This window comes from Scophthalmus maximus, chromosome 17 (assembly GCF_022379125.1).
Source record: "Scophthalmus maximus strain ysfricsl-2021 chromosome 17, ASM2237912v1, whole genome shotgun sequence".
Lineage (NCBI taxonomy): Eukaryota > Metazoa > Chordata > Actinopteri > Pleuronectiformes > Scophthalmidae > Scophthalmus > Scophthalmus maximus.
The window spans coordinates 6,490,400-6,511,606 of record NC_061531.1 but is presented as its reverse complement, the minus strand read 5'-3'; the positions used below and the strand labels follow the sequence as shown (position 1 = coordinate 6,511,606).

The following is a 21,207-nucleotide window of genomic DNA, read 5'->3' as shown; positions in this document are numbered from 1 at the left end:
AATGACACACCTTCGCTATACAAAAGGCAAATGGGCTTTGCTTGGCGTTCTTGCAGAAGGCTCACGGAGTGGTAGGGAGATGTGCTCTGCCTACTTCGAGGAGGTCCCAGAACAGAGCCCTGCCGCCAAATATAACTAATTGCGATTGTTGAAATGAGATGATTTTGACTGTGGTGGTGGTCCTGACTGAAATATGCTTCATGTTGAAAGCACAACCCTGGCTTCATGGAATCTGACCTTTAAAACCACCAGTCTCTTCTGGCCAGAGTGTGTAAAATTATTGTCCTCAGATCGGTGTCCTAAGATCGTGTCCTTAAGTTGCAGGTGGACTGCTGAGTCCCGACCTGAGGAGTTGTGGTCGTAAAAGCAGTTGTTTTTTATCTTTAATGTACAGTACATGCCTGTGCATTTCCTGCTCTGCTGATGCCTGGCAGTTTTTTTCTGTTAGGGTCGACACATCTCTGCCTCAGAGTTACTGGGCTCAGACACAGACATTCCGTGTTTGTCGAAGATCCTCCGGAGATTTCCGCTCACTTTTCCTCTGCCTGTTCAGGATCCATTAGATTATCATGCATTAGGTTAGATTTTTTTTTTGCACAATCAATAATTAGGGTTAGATTAGCCTATTCTAAAATGAGAGTAAAGTTAATTAGACTGCGAAAAGATACAAAAGAAACCTACTCTGTTTCACAAAAGCACAACAAATACACATCAATACATGACACATTTATACACACAGAGGTGCACAGAGACAGTCTGGGACCTTTCTTACACCTTCCGCAAAGTGGCTCCAAGCAATTGTCTTTGCTAGTTATAGACTGACACAGTTGTCATTTTCCCATCCAGGGCCCAGGTTGAGCCCCGCTGAGCACCCATGGGTGTGTTGTGATTCGCCTCTGACTAACAAAAACCTTGTCTGATGTCTGTGATACAGTATTTCACAATTTTAAGGAGGCATTACACATTAATCAAGTCAACGGTGTTTCACTGATGATGGGATTTTCTTTTGATGGAAATCCCTCTTGGAAACCCCATCATCATCAACCATGTTTTTAAAAATATATATAATTTGCTCCAATGTGGAATTCTGGATGTGTCTTCCAAGTCCATGTTCATTTCTACTTTCATTCACAGGACAATCCTGTTTTGACTTAAATCCACTGCAAACCCAAGTGTCTCCATGCTTTCAACAACACTCAAAGGGTTCACCAACATTTCTCTGCAGCGTCTCATCTCCATTGAGCCAACACATCCACAAGAGGGCAGAATGGGAGTGAGGTATTGTGCCCATTCGCATTTTGAATTTGTTTATGGATTTTGCCAGTTTAGCAAGTAAGTTGTGTGGAATTATACAAATATGAAATAATTGGGATGATTGAAGTTTGACAGTCATGATCTAACAAACACAGCGAGTATTATAAGACAATATTACTGTCTGTCAGGCTATTGCCCCAACACGGAACTCCCCGTTAAATAATATACTGTAATACTAATACCATTTTGTCACCAGATGTTGGTCATTCTTGCCCGAAGCCCTCATGCCCCTGGCCTTTCTCCTATACATATGACAATATTTTTGTGTTTTCATGGGAGATTCCTCATGTTTCCTCAAATATGTATTTTACAAGACTGTCCGAATGTTTATGCTTTTGTTTTCCATTTAGATTGTCAAAGCAAAACTTGAAAATGCAGCAGTTGTCAACAGAAGTGGAAGTACAGCCAAAAATTTAAAACTCCATTGTAATATTATTATTATTTTTTTTTTTATAAAAAACTAAAATGATATGTAAGCTCCTTAATTTCAAAAAGGTAAAAATGCTGTACTTAATATTTTGATAATTTATTGGCTTGATTTTTGAAGGTAGAACGGGTCATCAACGTGCTGGTTTGTTGGTAGATTGATCTCCCCCATGTCACCTGGACTTGATGGTACAAATTCTTGTCTCGGGCGGTTTTGCAAGAGGCGACAGGCTTAATACTAGCACCATAAATCACTTGTATGTTTTATCTATTCTGCATTTCACAGCCCCCCATAAATCACTGCTGCATGTACCACAGGTTCAAAATAAGTGATTGTGTCACAACAAAAAGCAGTGGGACCCGTTTCGCTCTTGAATATGACATAAATGTGGTGTATCTTGGCATATGTAGGATATCTGTATATATATATTTGTGTATGTTTCGGCCACACTGGCTGACCTTGTGGTATTTAGTTTAGAGTCTTCAGCGTGGCGAAAGCAAAAACAATTTGGTGTCATCAAGGTCTCTCATTTATATGGTCCCTGATATATTAGTATGGTGCCAATTTATATGATGTGAGGACGGAGGCAGCAGGCATTACTGACCTATAATAAACAGACTAATCATTAGCTTCTGAAATTATGACTATGCTTTTTTATCTAACTCTGCCATCAATCCCTGTGTTTCTTCCAATCCCAGCAGACAGGGGCTTATAACTTTAACCTTTATTCAAGGGATTAGAAGATTGTCCTTTTTCTATCTATTGTCAACAAATACCATGAAAATTCCAAAACCAACAATGTTGGTTCATCTGTTTTTCTTTACCTTCTGACCTTTCAATTCTGTGGGTATGATCCTGTCTCCCGTTCGTTCCTATTCAAGAAGTAAATATTCAAAAACAGGTTACCAATGATTTTTTTTTTTATTCTCAAAAGGCTTAGCAACTAGCCCTGTATCTTTTTGATTATGTATACACCGAGCAGTATGCACCCGATGCAGGATAGCCTCTGACGGTTCATTTCTGCTTGACAATTTCGAAATATATATTCCATATCTGCTTGTTTGTTGAAATGTTTCACACGTACAGTGAATGATACGCCGCATTACTCTAATTCAAAAGGTCATTATTTTATTATCGAGCTGTGGAAATAACAATAAATTATAAATTCCAACTGTCATATGTCAAACTGTTTATTAGCTGTGTAATCTCTTGCATCCAAGTAAAAGGGTAAAGCAGGTGAGCTATTGAAGATCAAGAAAAGAATCCACACCAGGCAAAGTATTCATGAAGAGATTTGAAGGTGATTTCATTTTTTTTATGCATCTTTGCCCGTGTGTGTGTGTGTGTGTGTGGCCTACGTGCTGACACACCTGTTGGGGTGCTCTGTGACTAAAGTGGAAGGTCTCTATTAAAGTAACCTTATCTACCTTCAGGCTGAGGCGAAAGTGCTTCAGTTGGACCCATTTGCTCACACTGACAATAACGGCCACTGTTAAAAGCATCCAGTTGCTATTAAACAGCCGCGGTGAGACAATAAAACTAAGAGTCGTGTCCTTTTTGAGATGTTACTATTTCCTCTTGCCTGATAATATGCCGGGGGTCTGTTGAGATGGAAATCCTCTCGGCATTAAACTGTGTAAATGACTGTGCCCCTACCAACCATGTTATTACAACGTCATACTGTGTGTGTGTGTGTGTGTGTGTGTGTGTGTTTGTTTAAGACCTTTATGACCCAGTAAGGTGGTGGCCAGACAGGAAACTGAGTGATGATGTACTGTACTGGAAGGACAGGAGATTTTGTTGGAGGTGTTGAGCGTGAGCCCGTTTTTTTCTGTTTGTTTTCTGTGGTAGACTCGCACAGCGTAATAATGTCGTGGGTTTGGTGTTAAATGTGAGTTTATGAAAGGAAATTCAACAGGACACACGTGTCTGTGTAATCTCACATGTTGTGTTCCGTGTGCACAGCAGTGATTTTGAAAGGGCAAATTTTTTGAACTGACAAATATGTAACATATATCCCACTGATGGCAAGCTCATTTAAATTCACCTATGCAATTCTCATGTCTTTAATTCTCTCCAATCAGCAGGGAAGCAGCAGAGCAGTGTGAGAAAGACAATGGAGTGATACAAGCAAGATTTAGGACGGGCAATAGGATAACAGTGTGTACATTGTAAACACTGTAAAAGATACCTGAGCACATTTAACTGGTAAATGTGCCAAAACAGATAAAGAGAATAGTCTGATTAACGTATTTAAACTGTGAGTAGTGACAAAATATTTCAGCACAATTTCAAGATTACGTGAGACGACTCGGGGACTGTGTAGATGGATGTGTAGCCGGTAAAATTTGGTTAGAGCCAGAAATTTAAGAGAAGGTTAATAAAGGATTATTGTTTCTTTAAGCATTGATAAATTTACCATAATGCAACTTTTACTGTGGCAGCAGGTTCAGAAAATGTCTTTTCCAACACTGTTGTGGAGCTGCAATGGTTAAACCGATTAAACAATTGGCCAATCAACAGAAAATGAAGCACTAACCAATCAAAAATTAATTCAAATGTTCTCTTGTTTAAGCTTCTCAAATGTGAAAATTGTCCTTAGGCCAAAGGATTAACTGATTAGTCTGAAGAAAAGATGAAAAATCTTCTCACTCAAAATGATTGCACATCAGAAGATGTGCTGAAGTGTAACATTAACAGCCCACTCGAATAGTATTGGAAGGATTAAAGCTGGTTTTCTCAAAACGAGGTGACACGTGGTTCAGAAGTTTGGCCAGGACTTTTATAGACTTAATCCGCCCTGCTTTTATAGCAGACAATATTTATCAGCTCCACGCAAGCCTTCACTTTTATGGCCTCCTTTGACCTTTGCTCCTCTCACCATGTTAGCTTTCCCCCCGCCTCCGTCTGCCCTCAGAACAAAACAGATTGAGACAAAAAAGGCATAGTATTTGTCAGCACTGATTCCACTCTCTACATGTAAGGTTTTTTTTTGTTTTTGTTTACCTTCTACAAGCCATGAGACCAGAACTGATCTATTATTGTCATTGCAAAGATTTTGGCGCTTTTCCTCAAACTTACTCGCAGGCTGTTGCTGACAAACTGGTCAGAAATGGACATTTTTGAAATAATCTCTGACGGGTTTGTTCAGTCCCGAGATGTTATATGGAGCAAGGGCCTAAACCTCCATGTTTGCAAACACAATAAATTACGAGCTCAGTAAGTTTCTAAGAAAGACATCAGCTCCGATGGAGTGTGGGAGTCTTTCCTGCCCTACCCTCCCTCTGACGGGTGCCTTGACGGACGCCAGTTGTTCATTAACACTGAGGACAGGTAGACCAGCCCATACCAAGGTGGAGGATTATTGATCTCCGGCTTCCACTGGAGGAACAACTTGGTGTCAGGACTGCTTTTCACGTCTTCAATCCACATTTTCTTTACCATTTACTAAAAGGGGTGAGGGTTACTACCTTACACAAAAGTTGGTTTCCTTCTCCTGTGTGGATGCTGGACAGTGAACCAAGCGATAGTGCGAGTTCTGCTTCGTCACCGAAGAGCCCTGTTCACCTCTGGTTTTTGGACTTATGTTGTCAATGGAGAAGATCAGTTCGGGTGGATAAACCTCAAGACCAGCGTTCAGCCTGCCTTTTGTCTGCACAGACTTATCCATACTTTTGACATGTAGAAACTGTGGAGAAGACACGCAACTCTGAGAGGACAAGGAAAATTCTCAAGGATCAAGATGCGCAGCTTACACAGTTTACTTTACCTGGGAGGGCTGATAATGGCGGTGGTCACAAACCAGATGCTAGATGACTGTTTGTCGTCGAACCGTAAATACGCCATAAATGCTGTACTGCTTGAGGACAACACTTACGAGTGGAGTCGACCACTTGTGCAGAAGGCTGTGGAGCAAGCTATCGAAGAGGACACGCTGGAGAACGAAAAAAACGGTACGGACTAATTGTTCCTAAATATGGATCCCACAGGTAACAACAAGTGAAAGCAATTGACAAACACATTGCTTTGTATCGGCCAATGAAAACTAATTATTACAAAAAAGAAAGACGACAAAACGTAAAAAGTAAGAAAATAGAACTGGTAGAATTCCTCCATGGCTGTAGGAGGGACAGCTAGGACGTGAATGTAACGAGGCAAGTGTGATGTGGTTTCTTGTTTTTAAAAGGCTGGACATCAGCAGTGATATTTTAAATGACTTTAAATGTTCTACATGCTGTTGACTAAGAAGAGGTCATCACTTTGTAAATGAAAGAATGCTGACGATGATAAAGATGATCAAAATACAGCCCAAAACCTTTTGACAATTCTTTTTCTTTTTCTCCTTTTCTTGATGGAGTATTTACAGATGAATAAAAATTTTTTTTCAAATGGATTATAAGTAATATGTTCGAGCAATTTTTTAATTTCTATTTGACAATCAGTTTTGACTGGTCGGGCCAATCACAAACGTTGATCGGAAAATGGGCCAGGTTTGATATGATGACTGACAGAGAGGCGCCACTGGAGCATTTCCCTTTAGCAACCAAGATGGCTGCCGCTGTTGTGGAGAGACCTGTTGAATCTGCTAATCCCGACTAATATACAACTGGAATAGAGCATTTTCTCAAAAACAACTGCTCTTACAGCATAATGCACAGACTACCTCACGTGTTGCATCCAAATTGATAATGACTCTCGTAAATCAAAAATAAGCTGTGAGGTTCCTGGACCATTCTCAAATGCGACGTGGTCTGGCAAGCCATTAATATTATTAGACAACAGCGAAGAAGCAGACAAGACACATGCACGGGAGAAGAGAGAAGGGACATGACATGCAACAAATATCCCTGGCCTGATTCCAACCATGGATGTTGTGTGATTATGTGGCATGATTTCAACATCAAATCTTCTCTCAACAAAAGCAGCCGCAAGCAAGGATTAAATCTGATGTCAGATAGATGAGATCAGAAAAAAAATGTGATTTGAAATCAGGATGTTTTTGTTTCAAAGTTATAGAATAAAATGAACAAGACCAGATCAGAAATTCAATGTTTATTTTGTTTCTTGAAAGTTTGCAATACTCTGTGCTATGGACACATTGAGGTCGGTACCAAAAAAGCTATTGAGATTTGATTTCCAACTAGACAACCAGCGAAGACTCCAGGAAGCCACTGGTTTTGATCTAGAATGAATCGAGCAAATAACCCCATCTGAAAACCAGAGCTGGATAATCTCGGCGCTCATCAGTGATTAGTTTCTTTTTGACAGAGCCCTGCTGTTTCCCCCCATTTCTTCAACGTTTTATTAAATCTGAAATAACCTGACACAAGATTGCAAATAACATTATGTCATAAAATGTTAAACTATTCCTTGTGCAGAAATAGAAAAACGATTTTAGGATTTGACCCATTGGTGTTACCACTTATCCTCAAGCTGGTTCTCCAATAATTTTCTAAATTTCTTCTACTTTTAATTCAATAAATAAAACAATATCATCATGCTATTTCAGTCACCATGGGTGTATGTGTGTACTCTTCTTACCCCCCAGTTCATGATAAATCACTTTAATCTAATCTCAACACAGAGCAGATTGAAGGTATTAAAGAGGTCATTATTCAGTATTAATAACTCTTATCTTGTTTCCATGACTCAAGACTTAAACTTCAATTTGACGGCAAACTTCAGTGGCTTCAACACCACCGTGTACAACCGGCAGGGCTGCGGGAGCAGTACCTGCGAGGGAGTGGCGATACTCAAGAAGCTGTATGTGAGTGTGGTTCTTGGAGCTTCTGCAAAAAGATAGGTGGACAACAGTATCAATTGTGTCATTAAAAATCAAGAGTAAAAGTCAATTTCTGATTTCACACAGTCAATGATCAACCACTGTGGAAGTTGCCACTGCAGCAATAGAAATCAGAGATACAAATATCCACAACTTTTAGCTGAAATAGACCACAGTGCAGTGCAGCTACAGGATGCTGTATGTTGAGGTGTGATTCTTTCTTTTTTTTTTCAATCTCTGCAAATGCTCCTGCTTATGAGATAAGTTTAGAAAAGTTTACTGGGGATTCTGGGAAATCACAAAGAGGCATAGACCAAGAAAAGAGGTCAAAGTTACGCCAGACAGGCCCTGAAATCACAGACTGTTGATTCATATTGTTTCAAAAACTGTTTCTGGGTGACACACCGATGACAGAATAACTGCATGTACCATACAGGATAATGGCGAAATCGGATGCGTCATGCTGGGGCCTTCCTGCACTTATGCCACATTCCAGTTGGTGGAGTGAGTATAACTTTGTTCCTCTCTATATTACATACACATGCTTAACAACTGACTGATTTCTGACTCCCCCAAACCCTGTTGTTTGCCTTAGTGATGAAATTGGCCTGAGCCTGAGCATTCCCATCATCTCAGCCGGGAGCTTCGGTCTCTCGTGCGACTATAAGCCCAAACTGACCCGAATCCTGCCTCCGGCACGCAAGATCTCAGACTTATTCGTCAACTTCATGAAGGAAACCTTGCCATTTAAGGGTGTTTGGAGGAATGTCTATGTCTACAAGAAGTCCATCAATGTGTCCGAGGACTGCTTCTGGTGAGACGACAGGGCCACTTGAGTGACACTGTAGCTCCGTTAGGCAGCATTGTTCCAGCACGTGCCATTGTGTCTCCTTTTGTTTTATCGCCGCAGGTACATCAATGCATTGGAAGCACCCTCTGCGAACTTTGCCAGAGAGACAAACAGAGAGATGCTGCGTGGCGAGGACGAGCTGAAGGATGCCCTGACTGCACACAAAAGACACAGCAACAGTGGGTATTGTTCTGTTTAAGAGTTAAATGTCTGTGAGCTGCAGATCCGACATGAGTCAACGGATCAGAACTGATCTGAACAGTCACAACACATGTCACGAGGAGTCAAAACATCCCAATGTGAAACACTGAGCGGGTTGGAGAATTTGAAAAAAAATAACTGGATGTGCAAATTATTTGCTACAGAATGAGCACACATTAAAGCCTGTTGGATGGATTGTCAGTCCAGCATGGGTTTATGACCAAAACTAATGATGCAAAACTAAAACAACAGTCTCAGCTGCACTTTGTGGTGTTTGGTGATGATGACTGTACCGCTGCCAAGGAGGTTGTGTGATTGGTTCGGTTCGTAAGTTGTTTTTTTTATCAGCAGGATAACTCGGAAAAAGAAAAGAGCTGCGGAATTAACTCTTACTATCTCCTTGGCTATTACTCTAGTCAAGGGCAACTAACTGTGTCAACCTAGTTTTGTGTTTCTTTTATTTGACTCTGTTCTCATTTCTTACGTCTGGGCAGAGCAAACTTGCTCATCACTTGCCCTCTTTTGCTTGAAAACACAGGAACACGAGCTTGTCGCTCATGCTTGCAGCTGTTAAGTGTCACAGGTCTGATATCGTGAACACGGATTTCTTCATTTCAGTTTTCATCTTATGTGGGAGCCGTGACGAGATTGTTTCAATAAAGGGGATGGTGGGCCAGATACACAAGGACATCATGTTCATTCTCCTCGATGTTTACACGTAAGCTTGCTTTTACACTCTAACAATTGATGAATCTTCTCAATGCGTGATGTGACATATTCAATGTGTAGAAGGGATGCTGATGCACATTGACGCCCTTTACCTTCCCCCAGCCCGGATTATTACGTCAACACAACATCCAGTAAAGTGATGCAGGACGTCCTGGTGATCACTCTGCCACAGAGGAACTTCAGCACTGGATCGAACTCGTCGTACAACAACACGGTGAGCTGCGCGTCGCAAACAAACACTGTGTAGGGAAGTGGTTACAGTGTGGTATAACAGTCTGACTGTCTTTCTCTGTCCTCCCACCTGATGGGCAGATAAATGACTATGTGGCAGGGTATCATGACGGCACTCTGCTGTTTGGCAAAGTGCTCAGAGAGAGAATGCTCAGCCACCAGCGCCACAGGGCATCTAACGATGTGCCTCTGAGTGACAACCCATTTGGAAACACCTCCTTCAATGGTACGTAGTGATAGCGCGAGGTTAGCATCCGAGTGGGAGGCGGAATCACAGTGCAAAATGGAGTGCGTAGACACCAATTGAACACAGGCATCATGTGAAATGTGCTTATTTTTCATTCTCCGTCCTTGAAGGCAAAAAACGCAGGGGGTTCACAAGATGCTCCCGGTTCGCAAATGCAGCAGTGTGATTTGTGATGCCTGCAGTTGGAGCTGAAATGATTTGTTTTTATGGATTGATTATATTGATATATGTTTTATTATGTGATCAATTGCTAAAATGTAAAATTGTTTTTTTGTTTTAAAAACACGAAATATTTGATGGTTGCAGTTTCAAATGACTTTCTTTGGGGTCTGAGCTATTTGTCAAAAAGTTCTTTGACTACGTTGTAATTAAACTAAACATTATTTCTCTGCTGTGTGTGTGTTTTCTTCGAGCAGGTATGGGAGGACACTATGTGCTTGATGAATATGGTGACAGAGACGCTAACTTCTCTATGCTTTACACCTCGCCTGTGACTGGCAAGGTGAGACTACTGTCCATTCGGTCAGATCTGAAGCCAAACAAATTAGCTGCTTCGCTCGAGTCGGTGTAAAGGTGAACGTTTGTTTCCATGCCTTGTCCCTCTCCAGTATGAAATCCTGTTGGTGTTTGATACTTCGCGGAATAAATCCACGGTGATGCAGTTGAACCCCGTCCTGCCGTGGGAAGAGGGTCGACTGCCCAAAGACGTGCCCGAAAATCCACACAGTAATACACCATACTGCACAGTTTCTCTTTGGGTCTGAGGGAGCGTGTGAATTCTCCGTACATAGACTGAGCCTATATAAATATTAACATTTATAAACATTTGTTGTTAAGGCCACTATGTGTGTGTGTGTTTGCCTCCAGGTTTAAATATGCAGGACGTGATTGTGATCGTTCTGAGCTTCAGTGTCATTGTGGTGACGGCCATCGCTCTCATCTTCTACAGGTACAGAGGAGACACATCTCACCGCTTTATCCCAGCTGTCACATGCACAATTTACATTTTTTACAAGACAAAGCTCGAGTGTTTGTATTCAGGGCAGCAGATGGACGGGTCAACACTTCAGGCTACGATTGAATGCCACCGCGACTAAAGGCGGTTTTAGTCGAAGCACAGAAACTGTATAAAGCTTTTACCACAAATGCCCCCTGTACTCATTGTGTGGGCGCGCGCGTGTGAATATCATTAGGCAGAACAGGAAAGAGCGTCTCATGCAGAAGAGGTGGTCGCACATTGACTCGCACCTGATTGGTCCACTGGATGAGAAGGAAGTCTCACTGAAGGTAAACAGCCTCATTCATCCACTGCTTCCTACATGTCAGTTAGAGTACACGTACAGTATATAGCAGCAACTGCTTCTGTTCACGGGCCACAGGTCGAAGTTTAAGTAGTGGAGGGAAAAGTTTAATATATCCCTCTGAAATGTATACGCTGAAGCACAATACGGGAACTTGTTTTATTTTATTTTGTATAATCCTGATTTGAGCTACTTTCCTCCACTGTAAAGAGTACGTTTTTAGACGCATTTGAATGAGTTGACATTCGTCACTCGCTGTTACCATAAAGGAGGTACCGCGTGATGACCTGTGTTTCATTGCAATCTCCCCTCCTCTCTCACTGGACATGGTGCATCTTTACGTCACAGATTGATGAAGTTAAGAGGAAGGACAGCGCGTTCTTCTCTCACCGAGGACGCTATGACAAGAAGGTACCAGCAGTCCAACCTGCAAAAATGAATGCTTAGTCGTACAGAAGCGTCAAGAGAAAGAGACGACCACGCCTTTGTGTTTGAGTGTGTCTCATCTTCGTCTCTGCTCTCCAGCCGGTAATCTTGAAAGAGCTGAAACACTCAGACGGCGACTTCAACGAGGACCAGAGGATTGAGCTCAACACGGTGAGACACCAGAGGTTTTTAAAGCTTCAGAGCATTTGGACGCCGTCTCCCCTCCTCACCTGCTCCCCTCCCTCCGTCTCTTCATGTTTCAGCTGCTGCGCATCGATTATTACAACCTGACCAAGTTCTACGGCACAGTGAAGTTTGAGTACGGTGTGTTCGGCGTGTTTGAGCTGTGTCAGCGGGGATCCCTCCGGGTGAGAGCGGAATGTCACTTACTCTCACTCACAGCTTCCACCGTTCCTTATTCCTTACTATCGGTGTATTTCATCCTTCAGTAGTTTATCAGCACAGTGGAGGACACTCCCCCCCCAAACCCCCAATTTGCAGGGCAAAACACCTTTAACAATTTCAAGGAGGTTAAGTGATCTTTATCTGTTTTTCCCCCTCTAGTACATCCTGAACGACAGGATCTCCTACCCAGATGAAAGTTTCATGGATATGGAATTTAAGATATCAGTCATGTACGACATAGCCAAGGTTTGTCAACTGTTCCTTTCGTTTCTCCTCGTTTGTGTATTTAGCTCTTCTCTCAGGAGGACAAACGACTGTGGGAAGCGAACTACATCGTTTTCAGTACTTAACAGGATTTATTTCCCCTCAGTAGTATTCGATAAAGTTTTGCTGTTCTGTGCAAACATCCAGGATTAAAGACCACCCCACTGCTTTTCCTCCCCTGCAGGGCATGTCATATCTCCACTCCAGTAATATTGAAATGCACGGACGCCTCAAGTCCACCAACTGCGTGGTTGACAACCGCATGGTGGTCAAGATCACTGACTTTGGCTGCCACACCATCCTCAGTCCAGGCCGAGGTGAGGTTGAGCTTCTCAACCGTCATAGCGGCTGATTATCGATCCGAACCCTGAGAGGACCAGCAGCTCACTCTCTCCTCTCCTCCCCTCCCCTCTCAGATTTGTGGACAGCCCCGGAGCATCTCCGTAAAGGTGGGGTGTCTCAAAAAGGGGACGTCTACAGCTATGCCATCATTGCCCATGAGATCATTGTGAGGCGTTGCCCGTTCTATACACAGCTCTGCTCTGACATCACAGGTAGGCCGTTACAGCACCATCATCGGCAAAACAAACAAACCGTCTCAAACTCACTTGATCAAATGTGAGCAAATGTATATTCTGTTTGATTTGAAGGGAATATTTTGTACAATGGCAATAATTACAAATTGATTCTTTTAGAAATCTACATTACTAATGTATTAACAGATGCGGACTGACTTGAATTTCAACAATTTGGTCTGAGCCCAAAAAACAGTGTCAGGGCAAGAAGCACATCATGAACAACCGCGCACAATAATCCTGCTCACCTTGTTCTCCTGACGATTGTGTGATTCCCTCAGAGAAGATCCACAGAGTCCAGTATCCCACCGACATGAGCGTGTTCAGACCGGAACTCAACTATGAGAGTGCATCAGAGAGGGAGATCGAGGTACGAGAGCCACCGAACACTGAGGAGGACATTTGCTGTCACGGTGACACCGCAGACTGAGCGCAACGTTTGTTGGTTGAGAAGACGCTCCCCTCGCTCTGATTCTCTCTCTGTCTGCATGTGTGTGTGTTTACAGTTGTACATGCTAATAAAGAACTGCTGGGACGAAGACCCAGAGCGGAGGCCAGATTTTAAAAAAATAGAGGTGACTCTGGGTAAGATCTTCAGGTACGTAAATAGCACACATTCATGTAGTTGGAGTCCTAATCATTTATGTAACATACTACACGGCCAATTGTGTGTGGACACCAGTTCTTAACACACACATACAGTACATGGTTGGTGATCATCTCAGTTCAAAACAGGGTTTCCACAAGATTTCATGTAGGAGCGGGAAAAAAAAAGGTCAGGGAGGATGTCCACATATTTTTGGCCATTTGGTGTATGTCATACTCTTCGGTGCAATTAATTGTTTAATTGATTAATTAAATCAGAAACATTCAAATGATATGAACAGTGTTAGTAATTATGTATACACTGTACGTTTCCTCTTTCCCAGTAACCTACACAACCAAGCCACTGAGACGTACATGGACAATCTGATCCGGCGCCTGCAGAACTACTCGAGGACCCTGGAGCGTCTGGTGGAGGAGAGGACGTCTTTGTACAAGGCTGAGAGGGACCGAGCTGATCGGCTCAACTTCATGCTGCTGCCCGGGTACGGTTTGTGCAATATCTGTGACACAACAAAAAAACAGGGAACGTGTTCAGAGCTTGACAAAGGGTGAGATGTGTAAAAGACGTTGCCGCTATACTGACAAAACCCACGGATGAATTATCACTCATCCCTGCACAGTCTCCCCCCAGATGTGTAGAGCACTTTTTGTCTATACTGATTAAAAACGCTGCTGATGAGAGCATAATTTCCAGCAATAGCAGGTATATATTTTCAGTGAAGAAGCTTTGAGAAACCCACTCTATGCTTCCCGACTTGTGCCAAATGGCAGACAGACATGTTTGCGACTGGCTTGTGGACATGATGTACAATATTTGGTCAAGATTTTTTCCCCCTCTTGGCGGAGCTAGAGGGAGGATGGCATTTTGACTTATTTGTGAGGGTGCAACATACAGCAACATTTAAAAAATATACATATTTTAACAATTTTTTTTATCAAGTCTGGATGTAGGATCCGTTTTTGTGTTCATGTTGTTGCGTATGTTAAGGAATGTTTAGGATTTTTTCCCCCCAGCTTTGAAGCAAAACATATATGTAACTGCAACTCGTCGCAATTTGAACGTCATTGATAAGGGAAGGCTCTCCCTCTTCCTCAGCCCAGTGGTGCGTTCCCTGAAGGAGACCGGCAGAGTGGAGCCGGAGCTGTTTGAGGAGGTGACTATTTATTTCAGCGACATCGTGGGTTTCACCACCCTCTGCCACTACAGCACGCCCATGGAGGTGGTCGACATGCTCAACGACATCTACAAGAACTTTGACAGCATCCTCGACCATCACGATGTCTATAAGGTACCTCATCCATTGAGTCTTTGATGATCGACTGTCAAACACGCACACACAAAGTGGTCGCAGGGCCGTGGTGGTGGAAGTCCGGATGTCTCTGTTGGATTTCGGCCTCAGCGTTGCCGTGGCTGGACGCATCTGTTTATCCCACTCTTGGTGAACGAGACATGTCAGTAATGCTTTGAGGGATGTTTCTCAAATTTGCTTCAAACTTTCACTTCAACTGATTAGATTCTGCTCTAACTCAAGGATTCACGTGCTAATTACATAATACACTTAAGACCTTTTTACATTTTCACTTTCGACTCAAGGATGAACTGACGAAAGGTCAATGTGATGGTGACCTCACAAAAAAATTGTTTTAGGCCATAACTCAAGCATTCACACACTTATAACTTTTACCTTTTATCAAATTCCTAAATGTCTGGACAGGCATTGATGTAAACTGCAACTGGTCGGTGGAGGCGTAAAAACTGTGAAGCTGTAATTCTAGTTCTGGTTGTATATCTCGTATTATGAAGAAGTTGAGATTGGGGTTAACGAGTATATGTGGTTGGTTGACTGTTTCATGAATTTTTTTAAGCAATAAAGCTTTTCATCCATTGTGTCTCAGGTTGAGACAATAGGAGATGCGTACATGGTTGCCTCAGGTTTGCCCAAACGCAACGGCAACAGGCATGCAGTGGACATCGCCCACATGGCCCTGGACATCCTGGCTTTTGTGGGGACTTTTGAGTTGCAGCACCTGCCTGGCATCCCCCTGTGGATCCGCATTGGTGTACATTCAGGTACCAGCCATGTTTAATTTGATCTTATTTAATGTACATCTGTCGAGCGAGTCCACTTTATAGCAATATAAAGGCATATGTTTTTGGTCTCCTAGACTAGCAGTTTAGTTTAACTTTGTTTTTTATCAGTAAGTAATAACATTGTTTCTGCTCATGTCAGATTGGAAGAGAGTGTGTCAACACTAATATTAGAATCCCAGGAGGTGGCACTGTTACAACACCTGGCAGACTGGCATAAATTACAAGCGAGAAGATGAAGCCCAAACCAAAAGAAGGCTCATAACACAGTTTTGATTATTTCTTGTAATCATGTGACTGACAGCAAATGACTGAATTATATTAATGATAAGCCGATAACAAATCAGACACCGACAAACACGCCTTTGAGAATGATAAAAAAGTTACAAAATAGATAGAGATACATAAACTTATATCAATTGACTGGATAATGACATTAATGATGGTTGTGTGTTTCTGTGTGTAGGACCATGTGCCGCAGGAGTGGTGGGGAACAAGATGCCTCGCTACTGCCTCTTCGGAGATACAGTCAACACCACCTCGCGCATGGAGTCCACAGGCCTGCGTAAGAGACAGCACACACACACACACACACACACACACACACACACACACACACACACACACACACACACACACACACACACACACACACACACACACACACACACACACACACACACACACACACACACACACACACACACACACACACACACACACACACACACACAGTCAAATCCACAGAATTTAAGAAAGCTGAGGGTTAGACTCAGAGGTTTTTTTTCCTCACGTCGTCTTTCCAGCTCTGAGAATTCACGTCAGCCAGTCCACCATCAGCATCCTGCAGAGGACAGACTGCAAGTTTGAATATGAAAAGAGAGGAGAGACGTACCTGAAGGTGAGCTGGGGCTTGCTTTGGCTTTTTATGCGCTCATCTATCAAGGCATTGACATCTAGTGTGAACCGTGAAAATAGTGGTTACTAGATCACATTGGTTGTGTGTGTGTGTGTGTGTGAAAACTTTACTCACAGGGTAAAGGAAAAGAGATGACATACTGGTTAACAGGGGTGACTGGGGGAAAATACAACCTGCCAACACCACCAACAGCGTGAGTAGATTTACCTCGAACACTCTCTTGTGAACACATAATACTGAAAGTTTCCTGCTCATTTGATTCATCCCTTCTCTAATATTTACTTTGATTTAGAAATTTGACAGAAAATGACAGGGCTTTGGCACTTGTAGTACATTTATATCATTCAGGACTTGTTTGTATCCACAATCCCAAATAATCATGATGTTACCGCTCAGGGAGAACTTCCAGCGGCTCCAGCAGGACCTGGCCGAGATGATCGTGTCCAGTCTGGAGAAGCGTGGCGGGAGGGAGGGCTTCGAGAAGAGGAAGACACTGTCCACCAAAATCCGTCGGAGGGAGACGAGCGGCAGCCTGCAGAGCGACAGCCCTCCGGAGTACTTCCACCTGGCTGTCACCGACAACCCCAGCACCTACTTGTGATCACAGGGGAACTCTTAGTACAATGTTGGCCAGGAAGTGGACGTTGTCGGAGTGCGTCACAACCTGTACCCGTCTGAATCAGCACTGTGGGGTCTCCTTGGCCAGCTCTGCTTGTCCAGAGCGAGCGGCTGCGGAACAAGCAGGCATGTCAAAGGGGAGACTTGTGTTCATGTAATGATAAAAGCGCCCGCCAAAGGGTTTATTCCTCTTTATTTCCCCTGACGTCAACGCTGCACACGTGTCCCCCCCCCCACACACACATCCTTCACCCTCCCTGAGGACACACTATCCTTCCATCACCCCGAATTAACTGCTTCTTGATGTTGATTTTGGCTCAGCAAAAGAACATCTTAAGTTGTATCTCATTTCCTTTTTGTATTGTGTGGCACCGACACATTTCCACACATACTTTGTATCATCACATTTGATCTTTTATTCATTATAAGAAAGAAACATGACCAAAACGGTAAGAAATGGCATAAAGAATACTAATATGGGTTTTATCTTTCTCACTTTATTAAAGGTTTATTAGTTGGTGTCTGCTATGGTCTTATTTTTTATACTACCACATGGGAGCATTTTCCAATTCCAAAGAATGTTAGCAATGAATTTGACGAGGGTTAGGGTAAGTGCTTTGAGAGGGTTATACTTTGTATATCATGGTCAGTTCTCTCTCTCTCTCTCTCTCAAAAGAAAAGGAATAGAGATATTGAGGAAAGATATCATATGTACTCTTGTTGACTTTGCCTTGAACAGTTTTCTATTTATGTTTAGATGTTGCCTGCTGGAAGCTCACTGATTGAGAAAGTTTGACAAAATTATTTACCATGTAAATAGCCTTTTTCTGCTGCAAAGACAGTGAAACTATATCCACACAATACTTGTCAATAATAGTTCTCTTTTACACCACAACAATTCTACCTTTTTTTTCAGAACATCAGAAATGTCTCTGTGATGATTTTTGTTTTGTGTTTTATTAAATGATGTTTGAAATATGGCACAAGTTTGAGAGCAGTTTTCTTTTTCTTCTTTTTTCTTTTGGCAAAACTTTGCAGTAAAATACATTGAACTATATACAGTGTCATATTATTTGTGGACACCAAAGTACATCACAACATATTTTTTCAAGCAGTAGAGAGAGAAAAAAACAACAGCTGTAAAAAAAGGAAAAAAATGGGGGGTTTAATGTTATTTAACCATTAAACGTGTTAAAAAAGAAAGATATTCAACATTTCCAACACACGCACGCTCTATACAGTTTTGGTTGTAACCAATGCAGTTCCCCCCAGCTCTGTGGCAGGAAGTGGGAGTCTGTTGTGCTCCCTCATTGTGCTGCATGCAGACTGCCCTCTGCCTGCCTCTTCCCCAGCATGCTTTGCATGGCCCCTACATGCAATGAAGCCCTCCTCCCGCTCGGAGCCCCTTTGGGCCCCCAGGTGCAGATGAGCACAGGGGGACACGGCCTCTGCTGCTCTCAGAAACATCTCCTCCTGACCGTTTCTTTCTGAGGGCAGCGGGTGGATTGTGGCCTTTGGCTCCGTTTTCTGAAGCGACTCCTGTCCTGGCTCTGCCTCCCCTATAACGCAAACAATAGAGATATGAGTGTCTCGGAATATTTACATTGACTAGAACATATTGTGTGATAGGATCCGGACAAAGATCAGCACATGTACGGTTCTGAAACTAAACACATCACTTCTTTTTCTTCTGATATAAATTACAAATGCTCCCCTTTTCTTTTGCCACAAAGATTTCCAGTCAAGTAAATATAATAAACAGTGGCTAGACAAGAAAACAGAGGCATTTTGGTTCATCAACCGTGCAACCGCATCCAGTATCTAGTGCCTACTTTTCTTCTTATATTGTATAATATTGTTTTCACTTGATTTAAAGGCTAAAATATGTTAGATTTGTCAGACTCTTTCCTGGCACTGTGTCACTATCACGTTATTCACTTCAGCTCCTCATTTGATTCATTAGAAACATAATCAGATGTTATAAAGTGTATGAATGAAAAAAATGGTATTTGAGAGGGTGCGAGGGTAGAAAATATTTTAAATAAAGGCTTATAATGTGTTAAAGTCCATTACAACATACCTTGACTAACCTTGTTAAATGTACATTTATTGGTTTATTGGCCATATTGGTTTATGTCAAAGTGTGAAGTGGCTGCATACCTATACATTTTTTTTACTTTAAGACAATTAGAGGGTATTATTTTCATGTCAAACCAGAAATTGTTAAAGGATGCAAAATGTCAGACAGAAATATGTAGGAGATTAGTGAACAAAAATACTTTCAAACATGACAAGACAAGCGTCAGACTCTTGTATTACATCACGAGCGAAACCAATGTGTTTCACAACAAGCTGAGCGGGCAAAGCTGAAGACCTCCACTCTGCTGATGAAGATTTTACATTCCTACTCGTCCTGTGGATACAGGTCTATTGACAGACAGAAGCATGCTGCTGATGAGTGAGCGCAGCTTCCCCTCATTGTTTTATACATAACTGGGTTAAGAAGACTGCACACAAGCTGCATTCCATTAGATTCAAATTATGGCCATGTTGGCATATTTACCATATGGAGCGATCGAGACCTTCATCAGGACAAGATGTCATTCAAAGCAGCCGCTGAAGACTTGTCACAGGACTGCCGGGGTTACTTTAGATTCAGTAGTTTTCACAAAGTAAACTCAGACATCAGCAGTTTTCACATATCCAGTTTATAGATACAGAATGAGGCTTTCACCTGGTCCCGCTCTTACATTAAGTTCATACATAGCTGGATGCAAGAGATTCAGATTTTACTGCTTCTCTTTTTGTCAGTTTGTGTTTTCATGGTTATATATCATCCTGCTCTCCAACGGATTTGTGTTCACACCAGAATAGCCGGTAGGAGAGCGGGGGGCAGACCCATGGGACGAGTGAGAAGAAGAGAACAGGAACTGTGGTGTTTCTGCTGTGATGATCGTCACACTTCATCGCCTGCCTGCCTGCAACCCCACTTCCTCCACTTGACGAACGCTTGAAAAACGAAATGTTGTTGTCTGCATATAAAGTACTTCACTGCTTAAATAATTAGGTGGGGAGGATCAGAGAACTTGAGCGACCCATTCCTTTACCTGTCACATTATAGTGTCTGACACGCCTGTGTTTGCTTCACGAGTCACACCGGCTTAGGCCTCTAAAGCTCAATTATTGAATAAAGGCACAGAAAGATGGTATTTTAAATATATTGCTCTCCCAATATCTTACCTCTGCGAGAGCAGAAAAGCCTAAAATTAAATAAAATCATCTTCTCATATTAAACATCAATGCAAGTTGTCCTTACCTGGGGTGCTGCTGGGTCTGGTTTGTCGTCTGTATATGACGAACCAGAGAGCCAGAACCAGGATGGACCCCACAGTGGCCAGCACCACGAAGATCCACAGCGCCGGACTCAGCGCCGTCACTGCATCAACCTGGGTGGCGGGGGCCGTGTTTCTCACCTGGTCCACAATAGCCGGCAGGGGCGGTTCTGAGGGGAACAGACGGATTAAATACATTTGAGAGAAAAACAGTTTACATTCTCATCATCTGTAAAAACCCAATTTATTCATCCGGACGTGAGCAGAAACATTTACAAGCATCAGTTTTAAAAATAACACCCAAGATATCTTCTTTTTTTTTTAAAGCCAACATAGGTATCTATCCTAATGTGGGAGCTCTGTGCCTCCCTCTTCAACAGACAACTAAATTAATCAGAGACCACGAGCAGGCGTAATCCCTTAAAGGGTTGGCTCCAAAAAGAAGACGGAAAACAACGTCAAGTCCAACATTGACTCTAAAACTAAGACAATTAGGATTTTACGACAACTACAAAAAAAATTTGGCACAGCAGCTCTGCTCAGGTGCAAGGAAAATCTTTTCAAAGGAAAAGAAAACAGTCAGCGCTGACCTGTTGGTGGTTCAGTCTTGGTTAGGGTTTTCTCCCTGGAGACACAGTCGTTGACGAGGGTGTCCCACTTCTGACCAGCAGAACAGTTCTTCTTGACCATAGCTGAAACAGGGGGAGCAGTGCGGAGACCTGCTGCAGCGTTACCTCCCTCTGAACGTGCGTTGGTGACTGTGAGACGCAGAGGAGGGATGTGACGCGGGCATTTAAAACGAAATGCAGACTGCCCCACAGATGTTTCAGTTCCCCCATTTGATAGTAGAAGGGTGAATCACTGGGTCTCTGGGGACACAGAGAGCTCACT

The 21,207-nt window shown here is 42.6% G+C and overlaps 2 protein-coding genes across 2 annotated transcripts; one reads left to right on the top strand and one right to left on the bottom strand.

Annotated features, from left to right (window-relative positions):
- Positions 1 to 4,680: 4,680 nt before the first annotated feature.
- On the top strand, positions 4,681 to 17,964 carry gucy2ca (guanylate cyclase 2Ca). The gene is made up of 27 exons (XM_035614938.2): positions 4,681 to 5,694; positions 7,396 to 7,508; positions 7,960 to 8,027; positions 8,119 to 8,337; positions 8,434 to 8,552; positions 9,193 to 9,292; positions 9,406 to 9,517; positions 9,616 to 9,760; positions 10,198 to 10,283; positions 10,390 to 10,507; positions 10,649 to 10,730; positions 10,975 to 11,068; positions 11,431 to 11,493; positions 11,608 to 11,679; positions 11,772 to 11,876; positions 12,073 to 12,159; positions 12,362 to 12,494; positions 12,594 to 12,731; positions 13,034 to 13,122; positions 13,259 to 13,350; positions 13,682 to 13,840; positions 14,455 to 14,647; positions 15,255 to 15,429; positions 15,914 to 16,012; positions 16,254 to 16,348; positions 16,483 to 16,559; positions 16,763 to 17,964. Exons 1-27 carry the CDS (start codon positions 5,484 to 5,486, stop codon positions 16,965 to 16,967), a joined length of 3,249 nt encoding a protein of 1,082 aa, XP_035470831.1. The 5' UTR covers positions 4,681 to 5,483; the 3' UTR covers positions 16,968 to 17,964.
- LOC118288645 lies at positions 17,923 to 21,102 on the bottom strand. The gene is made up of 3 exons (XM_035614944.2): positions 20,907 to 21,102; positions 20,301 to 20,486; positions 17,923 to 18,543 (listed from the first exon to the last, which is right to left on the bottom strand). The coding sequence occupies exons 1-3, from the start codon at positions 21,004 to 21,006 to the stop codon at positions 18,218 to 18,220; spliced, it is 612 nt and encodes a 203-aa protein (XP_035470837.1). The 5' UTR covers positions 21,007 to 21,102; the 3' UTR covers positions 17,923 to 18,217.
- Between the last annotated feature and the right edge of the window lie 105 nt (positions 21,103 to 21,207).

What these genes read in the sequence shown, in the direction of transcription:
- LOC118288645 (XM_035614944.2), bottom strand. Translation starts at nt 21,006, where the DNA reads ATGGTCAAGAAGAACTGTTCTGCTGGTCAGAAGTGGGACACCCTCGTC. An exon ending in CAAGACTGAACCACCAACAG is followed by an intron (nt 20,487 to 20,906) that starts GTCAGCGCTGAC and finishes TGTTCCCCTCAG; the next exon opens with AACCGCCCCTGCCGGCTATT. An exon ending in CAGACCCAGCAGCACCCCAG is followed by an intron (nt 18,544 to 20,300) that starts GTAAGGACAACT and finishes TTTGCGTTATAG; the next exon opens with GGGAGGCAGAGCCAGGACAG.
- gucy2ca (XM_035614938.2), top strand. Translation starts at nt 5,484, where the DNA reads ATGCGCAGCTTACACAGTTTACTTTACCTGGGAGGGCTGATAATGGCG. An exon ending in AGAGGATTGAGCTCAACACG is followed by an intron (nt 11,680 to 11,771) that starts GTGAGACACCAG and finishes TTCATGTTTCAG; the next exon opens with CTGCTGCGCATCGATTATTA. An exon ending in ACCATCACGATGTCTATAAG is followed by an intron (nt 14,648 to 15,254) that starts GTACCTCATCCA and finishes ATTGTGTCTCAG; the next exon opens with GTTGAGACAATAGGAGATGC.